The sequence below is a fragment of the Eleutherodactylus coqui genome, chromosome 12, assembly GCF_035609145.1.
Source record: "Eleutherodactylus coqui strain aEleCoq1 chromosome 12, aEleCoq1.hap1, whole genome shotgun sequence".
Lineage (NCBI taxonomy): Eukaryota > Metazoa > Chordata > Amphibia > Anura > Eleutherodactylidae > Eleutherodactylus > Eleutherodactylus coqui.
In genome coordinates this window covers 31883460-31910755 of record NC_089848.1, presented here as the reverse complement: position 1 = coordinate 31910755, position 27296 = coordinate 31883460, and the positions used below count along the sequence as shown (strand labels likewise).

At 45.7% G+C, this 27296-nt stretch overlaps 1 protein-coding gene across 1 annotated transcript in view; it reads left to right on the top strand.

Annotated features, from left to right (window-relative positions):
- The window catches only part of DPY19L1 (dpy-19 like C-mannosyltransferase 1), a 127067-nt gene that overhangs the window by 76135 nt on the left and 23636 nt on the right, over window positions 1-27296 (top strand). The window contains exons 13-16 of the mRNA XM_066584832.1: window positions 1756-1836; window positions 6219-6320; window positions 20278-20349; window positions 21255-21316. Of these exons, the coding sequence (XP_066440929.1) occupies window positions 1756-1836; window positions 6219-6320; window positions 20278-20349; window positions 21255-21316 (317 nt within the window). The remainder of the gene's footprint in view (window positions 1-1755; window positions 1837-6218; window positions 6321-20277; window positions 20350-21254; window positions 21317-27296) is intronic.

The following is a 27296-nucleotide window of genomic DNA, read 5'->3' as shown; positions in this document are numbered from 1 at the left end:
TACCAGTTTGTGGTTCTGGAGCACCAGTGAAGAACAAGCATGTATTAGAACATCTGACTACAAACATAGGATTCATCCACATGGAGACTTCATCCGTGCTGGAGAACTATGTAGGGCCCATACAGATAGGCGTGCGCATGTTGAGAACCTCTGATGCAACGCTCATTGGACAACACACGGACACCCATCCATGTGCCGTTTGATCTGCACGATGGCATGACCAATTTTTTTTTTTTTTTTTCCCCCATGATGCAGTGGTCCGTTCAGGCTATAACTGGTCCATGTGTAGTTTGTGGAACGCACGGATCATAAATGTACCTTCTGAATGGGCCCTTACTGCTGTTATGGAAGGTACAAGTGAAGAGCCATCGATACCCAGCATCTTCATCCTCTACAGGACTTCACATACTACAACTCCCAGTATCTCGCGGGAGCCGTCCTCTATCCTCAGTACCATGCTTGAGATAAATTGCACTTTCGCAGTATAAACAACTTTAACGTGAAGAAATCTCTGAGCAAATGTGGACACAACACAGAAAGAGGAACTTGTGAAAACCCGGACCACAAGGTAGACCCTAATATACCAGTCTAATGGCCAAGATATCGAAGCCTCATCCTTCAGGGGTGGTAAATGATACCAGCACCATGGACAGTTCAGTCCATAGATAAGCGGATAGTCTGTGAAGCTCTCACAAAAAGTCCCTAAGTCAAAGGGAGTGTGAAAATAGGCAGTGAATACACACGGTACATGCCTATGTATGCATGAACTCAATGGAGCGCTCTTGCAATGAGCATGGTCACAAAAAAACACAATAAGCTGAGGTTCAGTGCGTGATAATAGTGTGTACTTCACGGACCAAACTGAATGCGGCTGTAAGTGAGCGCTAAGGCTGCGTCCGCCGTATACAGAGGGGGCGCTGTATACGGCTGTAAGTAAGCGCTAAGGCTGCGTCCGCCGCATACAGAGGGGGCGCTGTATACGGCTGTAAGTAAGCGCTAAGGCTGCGTCCGCCGTATACAGAGGGGGCGCTGTATACGGCTGTAAGTGAGCGCTAAGGCTGCGTCCGCCGTATACAGAGGGGGCGCTGTATACGGCTGTAAGTAAGCGCTAAGGCTGTGTCCGCCGTATACAGAGGGGGCGCTGTATACGGCTGTAAGTGAGCGCTAAGGCTGCGTCCGCCGCATACAGAGGGGGCGCTGTATACGGCTGTAAGTGAGCGCTAAGGCTGCGTCCGCCGTATACAGAGGGGGCGCTGTATACGGCTGTAAGTAAGCGCTAAGGCTGTGTCCGCCGCATACAGAGGGGCCGCTGTATACGGCTGTAAGTCAGCGCTAAGGCTGCGTCCGCCGCATACAGAGGGGGCGCTGAATACGGCTGTAAGTGAGTGCTAAGGCTGTGTCCGCCGTATACAGAGGGGGCGCTGTATACGGCTGTAAGTAAGCGCTAAGGCTGCGTCCGCCGTATACAGAGGGCTTTAAACTAACACATTCCTTCTTTTTAGCTCTTTGATTTTTTGGTGATTTCTGCAGTATTCAGGAACAGATCCGCTTGGAGAAAGATAAACTTTTATAGGATTTTGTGTTTTATGCTATTTTTGTTCCATTGTTTTTATAGAAAAAAATAAACCTTTCTAGTGTCGAAGTGTAAATGAGGTGTAATTAATGCCGCCCGCATGATGTGAGCGTGCACCACATGCGGCACGCAGGATGCCGTGAAGTCCTACATCTTCTAACACGGTCTCCTTGTGTTGTCAGATACTCCAGGTGTTGGTTTGGATCCTGGGGACCGTCGCTCTGAAGGCCCTGACATCGGCGCTGCTCGGGGTTACGGATGATGTGAGTACGCTTGTACTTGGGTTCCTATGGTTTGTAAATGTTGATAATTGCTTTTACCATCTGTCAAGTGTGATTCATGGGGCTAGAAAGCCAATGTAGGAGGATCTGTTTTATGAAACCTTCTTGTTTTCTCCTTGGATAAACTTCACTGGCAACTTTAAAGGGGAATATTTGATAAAACAATAAATGAAGCATTACTCATGTATTCCCCCAGTTCTGCTGGTTCTGTGCTTCCCACCAGTAAGTGATTTACGGCACAAGACCATTGAGGCCAGTGATTGGCTGCAGTGGTCACATGGGCACATCAGTGCTTCTGTCAACAAGCGCTGACCTGGCAGCACAGGAGCAGGGTGGGAATAAATAGTTTATATGCTGCTTTTATTGTTTTAGCACATTCCCCCTACCCCCCCACCCCTGCAATTTTTTTTGTCCCAACTAAGAAAAATCCCTTCTACGTCCGTGAATGGTCTTATTCTTGCTAAAAATTGTAGTATTCAATGGTTATTGCCAGGGCTTCCATGTGGGGGGGGGGGGGGGTCGCTCATGAGTAACCTCAGCTAAGTAGTGAGACATATTCTCTAGTACCCTGTTGTACTGCCTCTAGCTTGGATACAATATGTGATACAGGTGGGCATGGAGGCTCTAGTACCCTGTTGTACCCCCTCTAGCTTGGTTACAAGAAGTTATAATTGCGAGCATTCAGACTCTAGTACCCTCTAGATTGGATACAGGATGTGATAGAGGAAACATGGAGGCTCTAGTACCCTGTTGTACCGCCTCTAGCTTGGATACAAGATGTGATACAGGAAGCATGGAGGCTCCAGTACCCTGTTGTACCCCCTCTAGCTTGGTTACAAGATGTGATAATTGCGAGCATGCAGACTCTAGTACCCTCTAGATTGGATACAGGATGTGATAGAGGAAACATGGAGGTTCTAGTACCCTGTTGTACCGCCTCTAGCTTGGATACAAGATGTAATACAGGAAGCATGAAGGTTCTAGTACCCTGTTGTATCGCCAGTTTGGATACAAGATGTGATACGGATGGGCATGGAGGCTCTAGTACCCTGTTGTACCGCCTCTAGCTTGGATACATAATGTGATACAGACAGGCATGGAACGTCTAGTACCCTGTTGTACCACCCCTAGCTTGGATACAAGATGTAATACAGTGCGAATGGAGGCTCTAGTACCCTGTTGTGCCACCCCTAGCTTGGATACAAGATGTGATACGGGGGCATGGAGGCATACAGGTTCTGTATGGTATCCTGCAGTGTATCACTCCACATTTGTGTAACTGAGCCTCTAGATTATGCAAACTCGTAGGCTGTGGAAGTTGGCATCCTTGATGGTCTCATGCATGTTCTGTTGGTGAGAAATCTGGTGACCGGGCAGCCACGGAAGTGTGACAATGTTGTGGGGGCTTCCTCTGACCCCCTTGTGCGTGGGGCCGAGTATTATCCTACTGGAAGATGCCTCTTGGAACCCGCTATGAGAAGAACACATGTGGCTGTAGGATGTCTTGAACAGATCGCTGAGCTGTCCCTCATACCACTACTACTACGAATGACCAAGTGTCGTATGCAACAATAACTTGAGTATATGGATGGGAGTACTTTTATTAACTGTTCTTGGAGTAATCCAATGGATGGCCCATTTTCGGACTGCAGAGGCCGCACTAAGCAAAACTGTCTCCACCCTAGTTGTAATCCAAAAGATGAGATTCCTGATTTGTTTCCAGTCAAGAAAACATAAGTGGACTGAAAGTTCCTAGAGGGTTCCTTATAGTGTGACAGCAAGTTACCTTTCATAATGTCTTATCAGCAGGTTGGTAATATGGTGACCGCTGGGCATCATAAGGGTACTTCTTTTTGGGTCCTCCCACATGACTGTCAATTATTGATTTAAAATTGACAATGGAGCTGTTTTGGGGAATATCTTGCAAACATTGTAGTTCTGTGTCAAAGGCATTCTGCTGACATTATGTATTACAATTAGCTCACTTAGGGCAATGCGCTCTGGCAGTCATTCTCATTATGGTAGCATTATACAACGTGGACTTAGGCTGGGTTCACACAGGGCGGATTTGCCGCGAAAATTCCGTCCGGAATTTCGCCGCAGCAAATCCACATGCGGACACTAATCCCGGGATTAGCCAGCCATGTGGATGAGAAGACTGACTTCAGGATGAATCTCTGGATCATCGTTGGGGTCTTGGAGACTAAACATGCCATTAGTAGAAGCATCTTCAGTGTAATTCGGCAGGAACTCTGGACCTGTCCATCAAGAAAAATTTTCAAAGGCCCAAGCAGATGCCGGCCCGGTGGTCTGATCTGCAGGGTTATGGTGTTATGGTAAATTTCATTTCTTCCCATAATTCATCTGGAGTTTTTTCCAGTTGTGCTGAGTAACTCCAATCTGTTTTTTACCTCTACCACATAATCCGCTGGGATGTTGCTGGTGTCGAAGCGTTTCCTTGCAGGTGATCTTTCTGTGTTGTTGAAGAGCAGTTTGACTTTCGCAACGAGCACCTGGTGGTCAGTACTACAATCGGCACCAGGTAGCATTTTGAGTTCTTGTACTGAGCTCTTCCAATGTTGGCAGATGTAATAGTCAATCTGGTTGCGATGCTGTCCATTCTGAGCTGTCCGTGTGTATAAATGGCGTTTTGGCTGCTCAAACCATGCATTTGCAATCAATCGATTTTCTTGACCGCATTGAACCAAACGATCACCTGCCACATTCCCTTCTCCTGATCTGAACTTGCCTATGACTGGAAGTCCTTCTCCCATGCCTACTTTTGCGCTGAAGTCCCGCTTCATAAAAATGTCTTCGGTGGGAACTTGATTGATTGCTTGTTGAAGATCTGCATAAAATCTTCAATGTCCTCTTCTTTTGCATCAGTGCCGGGTGCATAGATCTGCAACTGTGAGCCAACGAGTCTTCCCATGGAAGCGTAGGGATGGGATTCTGTCATTTATGGCATTAAAACACTTAACAGCTCTAGCCGTTTTCTTGTTTGTGATGAGGGCTACTCCGTTGTGTCTGGTGTCTTCATTCCCAGAGTAGTAAACCGTGGAGTTGTTGCTGTTAAAGTAGCCACTGCTTGTCCAGTGTAACTCGCTGATGCCAACAATATCGATGTTGAGCCATTTCAGTTTTTTTACTTTTTCCGATTTGCCTATATTCATGCCGCAGCTGTTCCAATACTGCGTACCTTTGTGAAACGCATGGGGCTACATCAATAGACCAGAGTCCTTGCAGATTTGTCCAGTCTGTGTCATAAATGCCCGAGCTACTCGAACTTGGCTCCTGTTCTTCCTCGGCTGCTTGTTGGTTGCTTTCTGGTCCAGCGGGCCACCTTTCGGTACCATGTTTTTGTCAGCGCTAAAAAAAAAGGGAATACTTACCTAGCTTGTGCTGTCTGGGTCCCTGCTGCTGTTCTCCGGAGTTCCCGGCAGGCTACCGGGTACTTGTTAAGCCAACAAAGCATCTGTTGCTAGTGACGTCCCTGCCTCCCAGCGAGAGACTGCTCTGATTTGGTTCAGGTGCGCCGACTCTGATTGGCTAAACCTGCTGACACTCAGCGGGCTTAGCCAATCAAGCAATCTCTTGCTGGATGCAGGGTCTTCAAACCCCGTCACTAGCAAAAGATCCTTTGTCGGCAATGATAACTGCTGGGAGCTCCGGAGAGCAGCGGGATGGACCCAGATGGTGCCAGCTAGGCGAGTATTCATTTTTTTATTCTTCATCCTTGGCTGCATTTTCAGCGGTGCTGAATATGCAGCCAAAACATTGTCAAGAATGCATGACAACACTGCTGAAAACACAGTAAAGGCAGCATTGAAAAACGCTGTGTTTCTGCAATCGCCTGTGTGAGGGAGGCCTAAATAGGCAAAAATTGGCAGAAATGGTGAAATAGTTTGTCATTGCTTTCTCTACCCCTTCTCATCCATTCGGGCTTGGGATCTGCAGGGAGCAGCTACACATCTGGGTCTGTTACTGAGTAATCTACTCAAGTGGGGCTTCAGAGACTCCCTGCGTCCTGCGCCTATTCCGTCCCATGCAAAAAAAAACTTTGATAAGTCATGAAGGAAAGGACTTGTCTTCAAGACACTATCCTCGTACTGAAGTGGTTACACATAATGTACATGTACTGTTAGACATTCCTTTGAAGATACCTCACAGCGAGAACATCGTACTTCAGCTAAAATGACACGAAGTTAAACGGGAGGCAGAAGCGTAGCAGTTAGTGCCGGCTGTAATGACTGCCGCTTCAGCAGTGACATATCTTGAGCAACAAGAACTGTAATATTTCCATCTTCTGTAATTGTGAAATGCCTTTACTATATGAATGCCAGCTCTAACTTTCTTTTTTTCAGGCGCATATCTTCAATATACTCAAGTCAAAGTTTACAAGCTACAAGGATTTTGACACATTGATGTATACCTGCGCACCCGAATTTGATTTTATGGAAAATGAGGTAAGGTTTCATAGCTAACATATCAGCAGTCAGTTCAGACAACTGTTCACAATGAGGGCTCTTTTACACGGGGCGACCTGTCAGGCACAGATGCCTCACGGATGTCTTGGCAATAAACGTTCCTACGCTTTTACACAGGAGCGATCCTCAGGAAGTGCAGAGCATATTAAAAATATTGAAATGGACAAATCGCCGGGTCCCGATGGCATACACCCCCGGGTTTATGGGGAATTAAGTAATGTGATAGGCAGAACCTTGTTTCTTCTATCTAAGGACTCTATAGTGACGGGGTCTGTCCCACTGGATTGACGCACAGCCAATGTGGTGCTGATATTCAAAAAGGGGTCAAAAGTGACCCCAGAAACTGCTGGCCGGTAAGCCTTACTTTGATTTTGGGTGAAATGTTTGAAGGTTTTCTAAGAGATGTTATCCTTGAGGACCTCAAGAAAATAACTGCATAACTCCGTATGGGAGGGTTGCTCCTGTCAACCCACCTTGATCAGCTTCTATGTGGAGGTAAGTTCTAGACTGGACCTGTGAGTCATTGAGTCTTGTATCACTGGACTTTGGGTTGGTATATAAAATGAGAATGCTTGGTCTGGGCAGGAATGTGTGTAAGTCTGTGAGTAAGTGGTCAGTGATAGAGTTTGTACCATTTATAACCCCCCTCTGCCTTCTAATTGGGTCACCGTTACTAGTAGGGTACCACAGGGGTTGGTTTTGGGACCTTATTCTTTTTAGTACATTTTGTCTTTATTAAACAGGTTATGACAAACATTCAGCATTTCAACAATTTTGCAAGGTTTCTTCTTTGTGTGTCCATGAATTGTCTCAACCTGCCTTTTTTTTTTTTTTTAATTATATAAAACCTAATTAAAAAAAAAAAGTTAACTCTCAAACAAATTGCATACATTAAATTAAAGTTTTGACCCATTATGACCACAGATGTTTTTTGGTCTACTGACCTGCGCATTGAAGATCTTCAAAGTTTATGGAGGCCCCACATGGCTACGGCACGGTCCGTGTTTCACCCTAAATAGGTGTGTCTCCTACTGCCACCTGTTCCTGGAACCAGCAGGTGTAATAGAAACAGTTCTTAATTTGTCTTTTACCCTTTGTGGTAGTAATTGAATGAAGCCCCCCCCCCCCCCCCAAGTTTCAAAAAAAGGCTTGTACCATCTTTTCTTTAAAGAGTGATGTTTCTACCCAGTCCATTTGGAACAGGAACGCTAGTTTGTCCACGAACAGTCTAAATGGGGGCCCTGTTGGTTGTATCCATGTCTGTAAGATGGCTTTAAGTCCTGCTGCTGCTATAAAGTGTAGTAGTTTTCTAACACCTCTTGAGCAGTGATATGTTTCTGGGTCTAAATAGCCGAACACAGCCCATGTTGGCTCTTGTGGGCAAAAATTTGTTAGGTGTGTTTTTGTGTATTCGCCTATTCGTGTCCAGAAGTCCTGTATTGAGGGGCATGTCCACAAGCTGTGGTATAGGTTTGTGTTGGGTGCCTGACATTTAAAGCAGTTTGCGGTATCGTAGATTCCTATGTGGAATCCCCTACTTGGGGTTATATACGACCTGTGAGCGATTTGCAATCTCATCTCCAGGAACCTAGCCGATGGTAGGTACCTGTGTGCCGAGGTCAGAGATTTCGTTATCAGTGTTGGTGTGAAGTCAGGATTATCCATGGCCCACTTTCCCACCCCCGGGTCAGTGTCGTCCTGCTCTCTCATGTTTCTTATTGCCCTGTACAACTTGGAGGTCATGCCCCGTGGACCTGTTTTCCTGGTCATCCATGTATCGCCTGTTTGTACCCAGTCGGGTTCTTGGAATCGTGGTATGAGTCCTGTGATGTAATGTCTGACTTGCAGTTATGAGAATAGTGGAATTCGGAGTTCGGGGTATTTTTGTTTCATTTCGTCGTATGTTAAGACTCGTCGTTCCCTTATGTGTAATAGTTTTTCTATTGTCTGTATTCCTTGGGCCTCCCATTCCACAAATATGTTGTGGGGGTTACCGTCTTGGAAGTTGGGGTTGTTTATTAGTGACAAGTAGGGTGATGCTTGTGGCGATGTTTGACTATCTTTACGCAGTTTATTCCATGTCTTCCAGGCTGTTAGTATCAGGGGGTTCTTTTTAATTTTTTCTGGGAGTTCCGCATATGTGTGATGGAGGATGTTCTGAAGTCGTGTTGGGCCGGCCATTTCCTGTTCAAGTGATTTTGTTTGTGAAATATGACTTAGAATGGATCCAGTCATGGATGATTCGCGTCTGTGCTGCTAAATTGTAGTCTCGGATGTTTGGCAGGTTGGTTCCTCCGTTCTCTCTATGTTTATGTAATACTTTGAGCGCGATGCGCGGTCTTCTCCCCCCCCCCCCCCCCCCCCCCCCCCCCCCATATAAAATTCCTATATAGGTAGTTTATTTTTTTTTATGTCTTTTAGTTTTAAAAATATGGGTAGTGAGTGTAAGATGTATAGTAGGTGTGCGAATTCTATCATTTTTAATAGGCTTATCCTCCCCAGAAAGGAAATCCGTAAAGTTTTTCCATGTGTTTATGGTCATTTCTAGTTTTTTGATGTGTGGTTCTATGTTTGTGTTATATAGTTTGGAAGGGTTTCTTGTGATTTGTACTCCCAAATATTGTATAGCATGCTTTTCCCATTTGAATGGGTATTGCGTTGCCCATGGGGGTTTGGCTGGTCCTCTGAGGAGTAGGGCTTCTGTTTTGTCTAGATTTAAAGTATAGCCCGAGAGTTTGCCGATTTTCTCGACATCTTGTAGTAGGGGTGTTAATGTTTCCCTAGGATTGTCTATCACCAGCAGGAGATCGTCTGCAAATGCTTCTACTTTTATTTTAGTGTCCCCACAGGTCGCTCCTGTAAAAATTGTCGTTTGTGTCAGGTATCTAAGCAATGGGTCTATTGATAGGGTAAATAGCAGTGGCGAAAGTGGGCAACCTTGTCTGGCCCCTCTAAATAGGTCTGTATTGGGGGTGTTAAGGCCGTTAACTGTGAGGGTCGTGGTGGCATTTGTCTGCGTTGTCTATATAGTTCACAAAAATCTGTCCAAAACCCCTTTTTTCCAGCAGTCTGTTTAAGAATGGCCAGGCCATCTTATCGAAGGCTTTTTCTGCGTCTAGACTCGGCAACATTGTGGTCTGGTTCTCGGGGTTTTGTGCTGCGACCGTCGCCGCTATGGCGGCTCTAATATTTTTTAGGGCACTCCTCCCTTGTGTGAAGCCTTTCTGTGCTGGGTCTAGTATGGATGGGAGGATTAGCTGGAGTCCGCTAGTATTTTGGACAGAAATTTGTAGTCGCAGTTCAGCAGCGCTATTGGCCTGTAGGATCTTGGGTCTGTTAGGTCTTTGTTCGGTTTAGGGAGCAATATCGTTCTCGATGTTCCAAAGTCTTCTGCTTGTGTGTCTTTTATGTATACTGTATTGTAAAGTTGTGTCAGAACTGGCACGATGTCTGTTATTAGTATTTTATAATATTCTGTCGAGAATCCGTCAGGGCCCGGTGTTTTTCCCCCTGGTGCCGTTGTAATCACCTCTCGTACCTCTTCCTCCCGTATGTCAGTGTCTAGTAGGGATTTTTGCTCTTCTGTTAATTTTGGTAACTTCATAGATTCTAAGAAGTCATTTATATTTTGTATGTTTGTTGGTTCTGCCCTATATAGGTTTTCAAAGTACTCATGTAGTATTTGAGCCACCTCTTGTTTTGTTGTAAGATTGTCCCCGTTAGTGTGTCTTAGAGTCAATATTGGTTTGTGTGGTTGTCTTTGCTTGGCCAAGTTGGCTAGCAAGCGTCCCGTCTTATTACCCCACCTGTAGAATTTATTTTTTGTTAATTGGGTTTGCCAATGTGCGTGGGTATGTACGAACGTGTTTAGTAGGTGTTTTGCTGTGAGAAAGGTTTGGTATGAGTTGTCACCGTAGGTGTTCATATGTTCTTTTTGTGCTTCCAGGAGGGAGTGGTGTAGTGTCTCGAATTCTGTTTGAAATGTTTTCCTCCTATGGGACAGGTAGCTTATGATGTGGCCCCTCATCACTGCCTTTGAAGCCTGCCAGAATAGGTTTATGTTGTCTATGTGCGCACTATTGTCGTCTGCATAATTGTTCCAGTGGATTTTCAGGTACGCTCTAAAGTCTTCCGATTCCCGCAAGAATGAGGGGAATCGCCATATTTTGGTTAGCCTTTGCGGGCTTATCAATTGTAATCTCATTGCTATCGCCGCGTGGTCGCTGAGGGATATTGGGTGGATTACCGATTGATGGTGGTATTCGAAAATGCTGTTTTGATATTAGAAAGAAATCAATGCGTGAAAATGAGTGATGGGTGTTAGAACAGCATGTGTATTCTTTGTGATGGGGTTCTGGAGTCGCCTCGGGTCACATACACGGAGTTGCTCTTTTAATGTTAGTAGTGCGTGTGTAGTTGACGTTGTTTGGGTGGATGGCCCTGTTCTGTCCAGTGTTTCCTCTTGTGTGCTGTTGAAATTTCCTCCCAATATTATTCTGCTGTTTAAGTATGGTTGTAGTTTTTCTATTAATGGGGCATAGAATGTTGGTTGATCTGTGTTGGGGGCACAGATCTTTACCAGGGTGTATGTTTGTTCATCTATTTTAATTCTCACTATTAGGTATCTGCCCTGCGGGTCGGCTATGCTTTGCAGTATTGTGTGTGGCATGTTTTTCCTAGTCAATATAGCTACCCCTCGTGATGCCGTGTAACATGCGTCTATCCATGGTGCTCTCAGTTCTCCCTTCCCCTCTCTTTTCCAGTGTGTTTCCTGTAGAAACACTATGTCTGGTTTATGTCGTTTCAGGTGTGTGAGTACTTTTTTCCGTTTAATGGGTGTGTTTAGTCCGTCTACGTTCCAAGATAGTATTTGTATCGTGGTGGGTGTTTGATATTCTATAGGCATGTTGGTGAGTGTGAGTTGGTCATAGTTAGCGTAGTTTCTGCCTCTTTGTTGCTGTCGCATCCTGCGGTCCCAGCGAGCCGCTGATGTGACTGGATGTTGATCGTGCCGTGCCTGTGGGGCTCTCCGGTCTTCCTAGTAATCTGTTTTCTAAAGGTCAAATGGGTCAGAAAAAAAAAAAAACATGAAAAACGTGAGAAATCTAGTGATAAACATGTAAACGTTTAACATCAATTTTTCCTTTTCTTTTACGTGACATGCGCCACATCCACGGTACTCGGAACAGGGTTGTAGTAAAGAGCAACTGTGTTGTTCGTTCTTCCAGTCTTTTCAGCCTTGTTCTCCGTTCTCTTCCATATGTAGATGTCTTCTTGCATCCTCCGCGGTGTTGAATATCAGGGATTTGATGCCATCTTGAATCCGTAGTTTTGCTGGGTGTAGCAGTTGGAAGCCTGTGTTTCGTTCGTGTAAAGCTTGGCAGATTGGGGTGAATAGCTTGCGTTTTTGTGATACCGCCACCGAGAAGTTTTGGAACAGCAGAATCTTTGATCCTTGTATAGTTAGTTCTCCTTGTCGTCTGTAGGCTTGCAGAATTGCTTCTTTTGTTGCCCAGTGCATGTATTTTGCCATCACTGGGCGAGGTCTATTTCTGTTGTTATGCCCTTCCCCTGGTGGGCCAATTCTGTGGGCTCTTTCTATTGTTAGGGGGTCGTTGGGTATGTCAAGTTGGAGTGCCTGTGGTAGCTCGGTGGTTAAGTAGGTTAAGAGCTGGTTGTTGTTTATTGTCTCAGGTATTCCCACAAAACGGAGGTTATTGCGGCGATGTCTATTCTCTAGGTCGTCGATTTTCTTCTTTTTTTTTTTTCCCCGGAGCATTTCGGTTTCTGACTGACTTCTTTGTAGCGAAGCTTCTAAGGTTGCAATGGTTTGTTCTGTGTTCTGGGTTTTCGTTTCTAGTTCTGTTAGCCTTTGCGTGTTGTCCGTAATTTGGGACAGTGCTGAGTTTATGGATTTGTGCAGTGTCTCTAGTCTATTGTCAAATAGGGGGAGGAGCGGTTTTGAGACCTCTTGTGCCACTAGTGTCGCCTGTGTCATGTCCACGCTGTTGTTCTTTGATTGCTCGCTGGTTTGTGTGGAAGGTGTGTCCATTGCTTCTGGATCGCGCTCTGGTGATACCATGGCACGCTGTGGAGTGTTCTTTAAGGGGGGACACAGGTTGCTGTGTAGTCTTGCTCTTTTTCTTTGGTGTTTTTGCCAAGTTTATTCTTCTGTTGTCCTCCTGTGGTTGTTTTGTCTGTATTTGGCTGACGTGTTGCTCTCGTTGAGGTGCCAGCGTTTCTTTCGTTTAGATATTGGTCCATGTTTTGGCTATTTCAAAATCAAAAAGTTATGCGGGTTGTTCGCTTTAAGGGGTCTCTCCCTATTTCTCGAGTTGTTCCTGTTTGGTTGCGGTTTATTTTTGGTGTGGATGTGGCTTTTCGTCTGGTTTCTATATCTCCATTTCTGCTTGTCTGAAGTTTAGTACAGCTCACCGTCTGTATTTTTATTGGATTCGTTTTGTCTCCCTTGTCTTCTTTTCCTTATTCCAAGATGTTTGGTTGTTTTGTTTTGCGTAGTTTAGGTTTTCTTTTTCCTTCTTTCTCCTATTATGTTGTCCAGATTTTGTCAGAAGTTGTATTTGTATGAGGGTCGCGTATGTTTTTTTTTGTTGCGTGTTGTTGTTGTTTTTTTTTTTAATTTCCTTTTTGTATGTATGTCTTTGACTTTTTGTGGTTTTTGTTGGGGTTGGAGTGAAGCCCGTGGGGGGGCAGCGGTTCCCCACTGTTTTTTTGTTTTGTTTTGTCTGGTTTTGGGGCTTTTGTGCTGGGTTTCTGGGCCTCTTGTGATCCTGTTGTGTCCTGGGGGTCTGCTCTGTAGCACCAGTATGGATGTATGGTATCTCCCCCCTCCGTTAATGTCTCTCGGCCCCTCCCCTTGCCTGTTGAGGTGGGCGGGGTTTGCTGTGGGCTTCTCAGCCAAAAATTTAGGCCGCAATGTCCACGCCAATTTTCGGGGACGATCGCTGGTCCGGGAAGGTTCCTCGGGTCGTCCGGGTGCCCTCCCGGGTTTCTCACCTCTCACGGTGCCGAGTGGAGCCTGTCGCGGCTGGGGGGGCTGTGACGCGGCTCCCCCCGCTGTTCGGCCCTGGTGTTCTGGTGGTCTTCCCGCGGTCTCGTCACCCCTGGAGGGTCTCCCGTGCCCCTCTGTAGTGCCCCGGAGTCTTCTCCTCCGCTCGCGGCCCCGGCCAGTGTTGGTCGCGGCCTTAGCGACCGGAAGTTCAGGCCGCGGCCCCGCGTGAAGTTCAGGACGCAGCGCCCTGGAGGCCCCTGGTATGTCTCGGGTGAAGGCTGGTGTGTCGGCGGGTCTTACCGGGATCTTCGGTGGAGGTAAGGTCCCGGCTGGCTGCAAGGTCTGCGTCCCCTATTGCCGTGCGTCCGCCCTCCGGTTCCCTGTTCCCGCGGGCCGCGTTGTGGGGTTCACCGAGGGTCTTTTCTGGCTCTTCTGCGATGTGGGGAGTTCCGCCAAGCAAGCAGGGGAGATGTCCGTCCCCCGCAGCTTTTTTGTTTTCAGAGGGTCCCGGTGTCTCTGGGAATGTGCCTGGCAGGAGCTCTGTGAGACACGTCCTGCTCCCTCTGTGTCCCGGGCGGAAGTCCCTTTTTAGTACATTTATTAATGATCTTGTAGAAGGATTATGCAGTAAAATATCAATATCTGAAGATGATACAAAACTATGTAAAGAAATTAACATGCGAGGACGCAAGGCGGTTGCAAGAGGATCTGGATAAGTTGGGGGGCAGAAAAGTGCAAATAAAGTTTAAAACTGATAAATGTAAGGTTCTGCACACGGGCAGGAAATACACGTCACCAATATACACTAAATGGGAAACCACTGGGGAACACTGACATGGAAAAGGACTCAGGGATTTTAGTAATTGTAAGATTAACTGGAGCAACCAGTGTCAGGCAGCTGCTGCCAAGGCAAGTAGGATCGGGGGTGCATCACAAGAGGTCATAGGGCACATGACGAGAACATTATTCTTCCTCTTTACAAGTCACTGGCCAGATCACACATGGAATACTGGGGACAGTTTTGGGTATCCATACTCAAGAAGGACATATCAGAGCTTGAGCGGGTACAAAGGTGGGCAACTAAAGTAATGTAATAGGCGGACTACAATACCCAGAGAGGGTATGAACATTGGGATTAGTTAGTTTAGAAAAAAGACTGCTGAGGGGGCGACCTAATAACTATGTATAGATATATCGGGTCAGTACAGAGATCTCTCCCATCTTTTATTTATACCCAGGACTGTAACAAGGGGGGCGCTCTAATAACTATGTATAAATATATCAGGGGTCAGTACAGAGATCTCTCCCATGATCTGTTTATACCCAGGACTACGACTGTAACAAGGGGGCACCATCTACATCTAGAGGAAAGACGGTTTTTCCACCATCACAGACGGGGGTTCTTTACTGTACGAGCAGTGAGACTGGAATTCTCTGCCTGAGGATATGGTGGTGATGAATTCGATGAGAGTTCAAGATGGGCTTGAATGTCTTTCTTGAGCGTTACAGTATTACATATAGTCACTAATTCAGAAGTCAGTCCGTGCATTATTCCAAATGCTAGATTGGAGTCAGGAAGGAATGTTTTTTTCCTTAAATGGGAAAAATTGGCTTTTACCTCATTGGAGCTTTTTTGCCTTCTTCTGGATCAACATTGGGGGGGGGAGGGGGCAGGCTGAACTGGATGGATATATGTCTTTTTTCGGCCTAACATACTATGTTACCATCACACATTGAAGGGAGGCAAAGTTTGCAGGAATCGCCCTGGCCTGTCCGCATCCATTCACAGTAAACAGGCAGTCTGGATGTGGGAATCTAAATGATTTATAGGCCCATGTAAAAGGGTGCTAAGCTGTCATATGTAGATGAGGAGTAGCACTATTTCTGGCCATTGTATGACTTGTATATGGAATTTCTTTTGCAGTTTTCACTTCTCCTTGCACTCTCTGAATCTCTGCCTTTCCTGAGCCAGTGGGTGTAGACTAGCTGCCATGTTTCCCATTTACTGTACACACAGAAGAGAAGCTCCTGCACTCCTATCTCTCTGTAGCACATGGAGGACATTATTCAGCAGTGTCGTGGATTTCCTTTTTGCGTCCACGGCCTACTTAATTAGGAATGTTTATACCCTTCCAGATTAATTATGAATTGATTATGCGCATAAGAAGATTTCACACTGACACAGGTTCAGCATGTATAAGCTTCCTCAATTCTGCTTTATTGTTGGGCGCGCAGCCTCTTTTAAAGAGTTTAACATATCTGCCCATCTGGGCAGGTCAAAGATTACATAGATACAACGTATTGTTTAATTATTGGATAAGCATCTTGAAATTCTTCCATCCTCCGGTCATCTGCCATTGGCCATCATGTGGTAGCAGGACGAGATGAGTGGGTTGTCTTGGACCCACGTGTGGTTCCTCCGATATGATTGGATATGACAGTTTGAACTATTAATTGCACAAACCTCCCATGTTATTTGCATAAGTTTCCAGTAAAACTGCTTGGGTTATTATTGCGGTAGCTGCTTCAGACTGCGGTTATTTATGTCTGATTTTACTTCTTCTAGAGTTACTAACCGCTAGCTCTGTTTACAGAGTTTAGTAAGCGGAAAGTTTCACGATATGAGGAAGTAGATATATTGGATACATGAAAGAATATGTATCTATATTCATAGGAAAACAGACAACAATGGAAAGTACTGTCATTTGGTATACAGAATACTTAACATATAAAAACAGGTTCACTGTCCACTATCCAAAATATAGATATATTGGATTTCCACTACAGCAGCACTAAGCAATGTACCTGTGAACCCCACTGGGGTGAGGTAAAACACTTAAAGGGGTTGTCCCGCGGCAGCAAGTGGGTCTATACACTTCTGTATGGCCATAATAATGCACTTTGTAATATACATTGTGCATTAATTATGAGCCATACAGAAGTTATAAAAAGTTTTATACTTACCTGCTCCGTTGCTAGCGTCCTCGTTCCCATGGAGCCGACTAATTTTCGCCCTCTGATGGCCAAATTAGCCGCGCTTGCGCAGTCCAGGTCTCCTGTTCTCTATGGGGCTCCGTGTAGCTCCGCCCCGTCACGTGCCGATTCCAGCCAATCAGGAGGCTGGAATCGGCAATGGACCGCACAGAAGAGCTGCGGTCCACGGAGGAAGAGGATTCCGGCGGCCATCTTCACAGGTAAGTAGAGAAGTCACCGGAGCGCGGGGATTAAGGTAAGCGCTCCGGTAAGCTTTCTGTACGTCCCTGCATCGGGGTTGTCTCGCGCCGAACGGGGGGGGGGGGTTGAAAAAAAAAAAACCCCGTTTTGGCGCGGGACAACCCCTTTAATGCTACAGCAGCATCTGTGTGTCTTTTCTTTCTGATCCTGCAGCTAATTCCTGCACCCTCACTTATCTGCATAGATTTCTCTGGGTAACATGTAACCTGATCCCCCAGTGCCTGACAATCCATCTTGTCTTGTCTTGCCCAGTAGAGATTAATAGTGACTTGAATGATCAGTGCAGGTCAGGGGGAAGCGAAGAAGTGGCTGATACATAGAAGCATATACAATGTTTCTTACATTCGCTTATAGTAATGATTTATGCACAGTTTGCTCAAAGTACAGCGCCTATCTAAGAGTATTACACGTACCCTAATCCTTGGACCACCAGTGTTGCTGAATGTCATAGGTAGCGATTAGATAACCTGCTTGGACAACCAATCTGTATTGGTTGTTACACAGCTGGGGTAAGTGTTCATGTGCACCGAGGAGTAAATTAGTGTCAAAGTTCCTCTTGAGTTTGAACATCAGATGTCAAATCTAGGTGGCTTCATTCCTTTATAGTCAATAACTGAAACTAGGTTAAACTGAATGAAATGCATGCCATGTCGTACTGGAAGATGGTCCCCTGATAAAGCTAGTGTGAAGGGATGTATAGCTTCAGGACCGATTTGTGGTAGATCTTTAATCCTGCTCTAATTCTTTTTTTCTATACTCTGGTCATTTATTTTTACCTTGTGATTCTGAACTTTTGTTTTGTTTTTATGGGATTTGGGGTATGTGGACCATCAGGAGTTGTGCTTTACACACATTAGTAATTTGTCAGTACTGTAATGTAATATGTTGGTTTTATTATAAGAGGGGGTAGTACCAAGATTGCAAGTTATACCCTACCCATAAGATCGGGAATAACTTGCTAATTGGTAGGGGTCTCACTACGGAGACCCCCAGCAATCTCCAGAATGGGGCTTCCATGTCCTGTTCTCACTGTCACTGCAGTGACGTCAGCATGAAGAGCGTGCTGGCTGAGCAGTGTAAAGAGTGCTCAATTCATTTCGATTGGGCTGACAGTAATAGCTGAGCGGGTGCCGCTTGGGTATCTCCGCAGCCCCATTACAGTTGCGCAACCAGCGCTACATTCAGTGTCGTCCTCATTTGGGAGAGTCCAGTAGCTCTGCAATAAGGGGGACAGGGGACACCCACCAGTTAGCAGGTTATCCCCTATCCTATGGATAGAGGATAACATGCAGTCTTGGTTCATACCTTTAATATTACTGGTCTTCTATATCGGTACAGATGCAGCATGCGTCAAATTGTTTGTGCTGTATCTGTTTTATTGGTGTAGCCATTGACGTATATTTACTATCGGGCTACACAGAATGCATAGGCGCTCCATGTTAGCTGCGTAGCACTTTGCAAAGTTAAATTTTAAAGTATTGTATATGTATGTACTTGTTCTTGATTTTTGGCTTCTGGATCCAATTTTTGTACTAGAGTACGCCTTTAATTTCTTTGGATAAGCACTACATAATTTTTTTCCCAATGTTATATAGCCATTAAAGGAATTGTACTAGAATTTCAAGTTATCCCTGCTCTACAAGAACTTGCTGATCAATGGGCTTTCACTGCACTTGCACGGGTACCGTCTTTTAAAAAAAGAAAATCTGGCCCCTAGATGGAGTTGTCATCTTGCTGCAAAACTCTGCGTGCCGTTACATCGTAGGCTGATATGCAAATGATTAGTGTTGTGGTGTGATTAGATGAACGGTCTTGGCGCCTCAGGCCCTAAAAGTGGTTCCAACCTATAAAACGGCTCTCGGAGGCTCCTTGTGTGTAGTGACCTCGTCTTCTGCTTATGTAGAGATTGTTGACCACTAGACGCCTCTACAATGAAATTAAAGAGATTTTGCCAGTTTAACAGAGTTTGAGATGGAGCGCATTATTGGAATGCGAGAAACTGGATGGTCGTATCAGTGAATTGCTGCCACCTAGACCGTTCTGACCAGAACACAAGGTGACCGGGCTCAGGATGCCATTGACAGACCATCGGTAGAGAGGATTGTCTGATTGTTAAACAATCATGAGCAGCTCCAACTGTTTGTCTGTCATCCACACACAGGTGGCGCCATCGTTACAGGCCCCTGAGTCTGTCAGTTTCCAGGTGCTTAGTCTCGTGGCACCCATTACTTGTACTGCCCTTGACATCCACCCACCATCCACTCTGGTGTCGTAAACGATGAAACTGGACTGCTACGAAGTGGAAGCAGGTTGTCTTCAGTGTTAAATCCAGCATTAGTTTGGACACATATGATGTTGTGTCTGGAGACCTAGGGATAAGGACCTCAATTCTTATCCACTGACCCTACTAGTGGGGTGATGGACTGGGAGGCCATCGCATACGACAGTCGACCCCCCCCCCCCCCCCCCCCCCAGTAGTGGTACGAAGAACCACAGGTCAGCGATATGTTCAGGACATCCTGCAGCCACATGTGTTCCTCTCATGGCGGCTTCCAAGAGGCAGCAGGATAATGCTCAGCCGCACACACAAGGGGGTCACAGGAAGCCCCCACAACATTCACATATCCATGGCTGCTCAGCTTCCAGATTTATTCCTAATGAACCATCTGGGTCTCTAACTTTGACAGTCTGAGTTTTCACGATCTAGAGGCTCAGTTACAGCAACTGTAGACCGATATGCCACAGGATGCCATACGGAACCTGTATGCCTGCATGCCCACCCATATCACCTCTTAGTCCCACAGTGACAGTGAGTCCCGTTACCGTGATCGGCAGAGGTCTCCGCACTAAGACCCCCACGATCAGCAAGTCGTACCCCATCCTCTACATAGGAGATAATTTGAAGTTCTGGTGCAACCCCTTTAAACCCAGTAAAATGTATTGTATTTTAGTCATTATTGCCGGGTGCTTTTACCATGGCACATGGTGTGTGTTCATTTACCGCAGCGGGCACAGCTTTGATGTGTTTTTAGATTTGTTTCCTATTACTGTATACATATAAACCAGAGATCTCTTTGTATTGTCTGCAGAGCCTAATGGTGAGTGCCATTATAGGAAGTAATATAGTGTGGTCCTGATAGACGCTTATGTGCACTGACCCTCCTGTATACTGGGTGATATTTTGTGCATCACTGAACAAAGAATGCAAATAAGGGAGATTGAACACTACCTCAACAGCGCCACCTATTGGAAGGCAGCATTCCTGTAAATCAATGTTAGACTCTTTATACAAGCCTTTTTAACAATGTCCCAGAGGAGCATGAATGGCCTTATAAGTCTCCTCGCTCACCTTCTAGGTCCCTCCCTAAGGAGAAAAGATAGGAATAGGACAATGTCACGGGTCATACTGCTGCTTTTAGCATGTAGACTATTTTCAGAGCAATACTTTCTGTAAATGTGTTATTTTCAGATTCTACAGGTTTTAGAGATTATTCTATGGTAAGAGTTTGAGAAAGTCAACCCTTTGGAGCCCAGAACTGGTGTGCGCTCCAGTGATGTTCTGCTTCCTGTAAATGGCTTACTGCACTGTGCACAAGGATAAGCTGCTGCTTCCCTTGGGTTTATGTAATGCATGTTTTCCTTCACTTCGCAAATGGATGTATCTGTAACTGAATCTTACTTTATTTTTAGACTCCCTGGAGATACTTAAAGACCCTGTTACTTCCAGTCGTTCTCCTTGTGTTTATAGTCATATGTGTGCAGGTAAGAGCTACAGAACCGATAATGAAAAGGTGCAAACAAATTCACTCAGACTAAAGTGAAGTCTATTGGACTCTTTTTACATTTGAGATATTAAAAAAAAATAGAAAAAATATGTTTTATAATCTAATTTTCTAGACTGGAAGGTGGTCCAAAATAAAACGTTAGCTCAGACTTTGGCTCTGTCCATCGATCGTGATATGGTTACACCTCAATAGCACATAATATTACAGGTTGAAAGTCTTTTAATATCTGCTTGAGATTTTCACTTCAGAACCATTTTGCACAGCGTTTAGCCATAAACGCTGCACTAAGCCTCCATTCATTTCAATGGGGCATCTCAAATGAGCGCGTTAGCGCAGCGTTTATAACGCATGCCAAAACAAACGCTGTATGTAACGTTGCGGCGTTGCAGGGTATCAAAAACACGTCACATCACCCATTGAAATGAATGGGGTGCGTTAACGCTGTGTTCAGTGTTTTACAGCGTTTCCAACTACCACTGGGAGGGATGGAAAAAAATGGTGGCGTCGGCATGCTTTGCTACTGCACGGTAAAAACACTGGCATACGGTCACAAAAACGCTGTAAAACACGGCAATCGACCTCAAGAAATGCAGAGTCGTTACAAAAACGCTTGTGTGGGAGTGGCCTGAGGGCGCGTTCACACGGAGTTGATTTGCTGCTGATTTCTCCCCCTTGAACTGAAGAACTGTAGAAATCTGTCGCACAACCGCATCAAAATCCGCCCCATTAGTGCAGATTTCAATGTGGATTTTCGATGCAGTAATCTGTGGAACTGCAGCCATATCTGTCACGTGTGAATACTTCTGACAGCAGAGAAAATTGGCGAGGATTTAAATAATACAGGTTTTGTTTTGGCCCAATTTGCTTCTTTCTTTTTTTCAGGCATTTAGAGATATTCTCACGTTGAGCAGACAAAAAACCAGCAAGGGACAAGATAACGGAAGGTATTTTTCTTTTACTTTCTCTCAAACACTACTAAACAAAGAAATGTGTAGATCTATTTATAAAAGCTTTAACACAACAACAACTGCGATGCAACGGGAGGGAGGGATTCTGAACAACGGGAGCTTTGCTTACTTTGTCACTTTAACCCTTTCATGGCTTGAAGTTTTGGGATTTTCTTAAAATAAATCCACAGTGCTCACAAATACCTACTTATATCCTCAAAGTAGACACAGAACCCCTTGGGAAAATGTCATTAAGCGTGTCTGACTGATGTACAATACAAAAAAAAGGGGAAAAAACTCCTGTTCAGCCAAAACCCACAGCAGAGTCTTAGACACACAGAGCCTAAAAAATAAAAGTTTCAAGATGTGCAGACTTTATACAAGATACTTACTGTGTGCTTACATGCACATATCTTCAAGAATCAGGAAACCTGAAAGTTGGGTTTTAAGTTTTAAAAATAAGCATTAAGTAGACTCCTTAAAAAGTACAGTGGCTTCAATTTTGGTAAAGTCTCTCACGTCTCATGATACAAAAGCGATACATTTTCACACTATCCTGTAAAACAGAGAAAAATTTTACGTAAAAACTACCTGTTTGTTTCATTACGAAACATTAAGAAATGTATGCGCTTTATAATTATTTTTTTTAGCATCTCTTGCCACACATCTTGGGACATGTTGAGTTAATGGAGGACACATCTGTGCCCAGTGGTTTATACAGCGCTGTAAGAACCAAGCAACAGCTGTTGCGTTATTATAGCCTCAATTATAGCCTCAGCTGGTGCATTAAATTCCTATTTTGTATTTGTTTTCTCTCAGAAAGTAGAAGGAACATCAACTGATCTTCCCTGTGCTGTTGGGGGAATAAAATAATGCAGGCAGAGAGATGGTGAGGGAACACTTAGCTAACTTAAATATATTCAAGTCTCAAGGTCCAGATGAATCACATCCTACGATACTAAAGGAAGCAGGTAATTGCTGAACCACTCACCATAATCTTTGAAAAATCCTGGAGAACAGGAGAAGTCCCAGAAGATTGGAAAATGGCAAATGTTGTCCCTATCTTCAAAAAAGGGAAGTAGGTGAATCCAGCAAACTACAGGCCTGTGAGCCTGACTTCTATACTGGGAAAGATCTTTGAACAAATTATTCAACTGCATGTATGCAAGTACTTGGATAAAAATTGAGTAATTAACCAGAGCCAGCATGGGTTTGAAACAAACAAGTCATGCCAGACTAATCTAATTTCCTTCTATGACAGAATCACTAACTGGGTTGATCAGGGAAATGCGGTGGATATAGTATATCTTGACTTTAGTAAAGCATTTGACAAAGTAGCTCATACCATACTAAAAAAAAAAATGACTGACTAAACATGGGATTGACAAGGCAACAGTTTGGTGGATTCACAACTGGCTGAGTGATTGTACTGAAAGAGTGGTCATAAATGGCTGCACATCAAAGTGGAAGAATGTATCAGGTGGGGTACCACAAGGCTCTGTCCTAGGCCCAATGGTATTTATTTTTTTATAAATGATCTGAAGGAGGGAATTGAAGGGAAACTGATCAAATTTGCCGACGACACAAAGCTAGGAGGGATAGCTAACACTAGGGAAAAGAGAGAGTATTCCAAAAGATCTAGAAAAGCTTGAACAGTGGGCAGCAACTAACAGAATAGTATTTAAAGGGGTTGTCCCGCGGCCAAAACGAAAAAATTTTTACACCCCAGTTCCCCTTGTTAAGCAAGCATTACAAACTACCCATGTAAATCGTTTTTTTAGAGCGTTTCTACTCACCATGAAGCTGTTTCATGAAGTTATAAAAATCTTCTTACAAGATGGCTGCCGTCTTTTCCCAAGGTGCACCACTGGTCTTCTCCCATGGTGCACTGCGGGTCTTCTCCCATAGTGCACCGTGGACGTTCTTCTCCAGTCTGAGCTCCACTGCCGATTACAGTCACCTCATTGGCTGATCGGCACCACGTGACGGTGGTGGAGCTACACGATGACACTGAGAAGGGGGAGGAGCCAGGACGCAGCTCGTGAGCCCGGAGCCACCAGGAGATGATTCTTTTCTGCACAAGCGCGACTGTTGCGGCGACCAGAGAAGAAGGCTTCAGTCGTCGCCATGGAGACAGGGACGCCAGCACCGGAGGGGGTAAGTGTATAACTTCTGTATGGCCAATATTTAATGTACGATGTATATTACAAAAGGCATTAATATGGCCATACAGAAGTGCATAACTGCACTTGCTTCTGCGGGACAACCCCTTTAACAAGTAGAAATGCAAAGTCCTACATCTGGGCAAGAAAAATGAATAAAGCACATACAGAATGGGATGAATTGGGCCATGTAGCAGCACATGTGAAAGACTTGGGTATACTGATAGATCATAGACTGAACATGAGTCAACAATGTGATGCAGCTGCCAAAAAAGCAAACACAATTCTGGGATGTATTAAGAGAAGCATAGAGTCTAGATCACGGGAGGTCATTATCCCCCTCTACTCTTCCTTAGTCAGACCTCATCTGGAATACTGTGTCCCCACTTTAAAAAAGACATAGACAAACAGGAGCATGTTCAGAGAAGCGTTACCAAGATGGTGAGCGGTCTGCAAATCAAGTCCTATGAGGAACGGTTAAAGGATCTGGGAATGTTTAGGCTAAGAGGAGACTTAATAGCTGTCTACAAATATCTGATAGGGCTGTCACAGTGCAGAGGGATCAGCCCTGTTCTCATCTGCATCCCTGAAATGTACCTACCAGGTTATCCCCCCTGTACCCTCACTCACTTTTCCATCCTTTGAAGTACATGTGCTACGGCTTTTCCGTCCGCTGTCCATGCGAGTAGCAGTTATCTACCGCCCCCCAGGTGCTCCTCGCCTGTTTTTGGACCACTTTGCTGCCTGGCTCCCCCACTTCCTATCCTGTGAAATTCCAACCCTCATCTTAGGTGATTTTAACATCCCCACTAACGACCCCAACTCCCCATCTGCCTCTCAGCTTCTTTCGCTCACCTCCTCCCTTGGTCTCTCTCAACTCACAGCCTCTCCCAGGGATGGCAACACTCTTGATCTGCTCTTCTTCCGTCTCTGCTCTATTTCCAAATTCACTAAATCTCCTCTCCCGCTCTCAGATCATAACCTCCTCTCTTTCTCTGTCACGCTCCCTAACTTCTCTCCAGACCCACCTACCTACTGTACTCACAGGAACCTTAGGGCCATTCACACCCAGGACTTTGCTGAATCCCTACAGTCCTCTCTGTCCCCTATCTCTCGCCTCACCTGCCCCAACCTGGCTGCCGCTCGCTACAACACCGCTCTCAAACATGCCCTGGATGAAGCAGCGCCCCCCAGGACCCAAGCCATCCGATGTAGACCGCGGCAACCCTGGCTCACGCCTCAAATGCGCTTCATCCGGCGGTGCTCTAGTAGGGATGAACGGCTGTGGAGGAAGTCACAAACGTCCGCAGACTTCCTCCACTACAAATTCATGCTCAGAACCTACAACCTCGCCCTCCACCGCGCCAAACAAGTCTATTTCACCTCTCTAGTCTCCTCATTATCACACAACCCTAAACGGCTCTTTGATACTTTTCACTCCCTTCTCAGCCCTAAACCGCAGCCCCCTGTGACGGATCTCAGTGCTGTGGAGTTGGCTGCTTACTTCAAAAAGAAAATAGATGACATCCGTCAGGAAATAACTTACCAATCCCAGACCAGCCCTGACCCTAGTCTTGTCAGCACTGCATCTAGCTCCTGCTCACTGTCTGTACTCAGACCAGCGACAGAGGAAGAAGTCTCCAAATTGCTCTTCTCTGCTCGCCCCACCACCTGCGCTAGCGACCCTCTCCCCTCACACCTCCTCCGTTCCTTCTCCCCAGTGGTCATCTCCCATCTCACCACTATATTCAACCTCTCTCTGACCTCTGGCATCTTTCCCTCTACTTTCAAACACGCCATCATATCCCCACTGCTAAAAAAGCCGAATCTGGACGCGACTGATGCTACAACTACCGACCCATCTCAAACTTCCCCTTCATCTCCAAACTACTAGAACGCCTGTCTTACTCCCGCCTTGTAAGCTACCTATCAGAGCACTCTCTCCTAGACCCTCTACAGTCTGGCTTCCAACCTCAACACTCGACAGAAACTGCCCTTACTATGGTATCCAATGACCTACTGACAGCCAAATCGAGGAGCGATTACTCCCTACTGATCCTCCTCGACTTTTCCGCAGCGTTTGACACTGTTGACCACAAACTCCTCCTCAGTATGCTTCGCTCCATTGGCCTAAAGGACATTGCTCTCTCCTGGTTCTCCTCCTACCTATCTGACCGCTCTTTCAGTGTCTCCTTTGCTGGCTCTACCTCCCCTCCTCTTCCCCTTGCTGTTGGGGTCCCCCAGGGCTCGATCCTCGGCCCCCTTCTTTTCTCAATCAACACAGCACCTATTGGACAAACCATCAGGAGATTTGGCCTCCAATACCACCAGTATGCTGACGACACCCAGCATACACCTCTTCCCGTGACATCTCTGCACCTTTACTCCAAAACATCACCAACTATCTGTCTGCTGTCTCTAACACCATGTCCTCTCTCAACCTAAAACTAAACCTCTCTAAAACTGACCTGCTGGTGTTTCCACCCTCCACTAACCGACCTCCCCTTGACATCTCCATCACAGTGTGTGGCGCCACCATAACTCCTAGACAACATGCCCGCTGCCTCGGGGTCATATTTGACTCTGATCTCTCATTTACCGCCTACATCCAATCTCTGGCCCGAACATGTCAGCTGCACCTCAAGAACATCGCAAGAATCCGCTCTTTTCTCACTGTGGACACGCTAAAAATGCTCATTGTTGCCCTCATCCACTCCCGGCTCGATTATTGCAACTCGTTTCTGATCGGCCTCCCCTGCACCAGACTCTACCCTCTCCAATCCATCCTGAATGCGGCAGCCAGGCTCATCTTCCTGTCCAGCCGCTACTCTGACGCCTCTGCCCTGTGCCGGTCACTGCACTGGCTGCCCGTTAAATACAGAATTCAATTTAAACTCGCTACCTTCATCCACAAAGCCCTCCACAGTGCAGTGCCCCCCTATATTGCCTCGCTCATCTCAATCCATCACCCAGCCCGGGCTCTCCGCTCTGCTAACGAAACCAGACTGAGTGCCCCTTTATTCGAACTTCTCATTCCCGCCTCCAAGACTTCTCCAGAGCAGCACCGGTCCTCTGGAACACACTACCAAAGGCTACCCGAGCAATCCAGGACTCGCAGAACTTCAGGCGTGCTCTCAAAATGCACCTCTTCAGGGAGGCATACCGCATTCCCTAAACAAACCCCTCTGTCTGCCTGGTAACATGCTCCCTGACCTACTGACTGCAATCCCTGCTAGCCATCATAAACCGCTCCTGCCGTCACACGGCTAAATGTCTGACCTTTGTCTGTGTATAACATCGCTCACTCTTCCACTTCGCCACACCGTGCACATCTCCAGCCCCTTTACCTTCTGTATCACCCCACTATTCGTAGTATGTAAGCTCGTTGGAGCAGGACCCTCACCCCTATTGTACCAATCAACTGATTACTATATGTAACCGTGGTTCTGTAATTTTTGTATTTTGTCTTTCTATATTCCCCCTGTCTATGTAAGCGCTGCGAAATATGTTGGCGCTATACAAATAAAGTTTATTATCTGCACAAAAAGACTAGAAGCAATGGGATGAAACTGAAAGGAAGGAGGCACAGATTAGATATTAGACAGTGAGGGGGATCAATGAATGGAACAGGTTGCCATTGGAGGTGGGGAGTTCTCCTTCAATGCAAGTGTTCAAACAAAGGCTGGACAAATATCTGTCTGGCATGATTTAGTGAATCCTGCACTGAGCAGAGGGTTGGACTAGATGACCCTGGAGGTCCCTTCAAACTCTACCATTCTAGGATTCGATGATAAATGTGAAACTGAAAACAACAA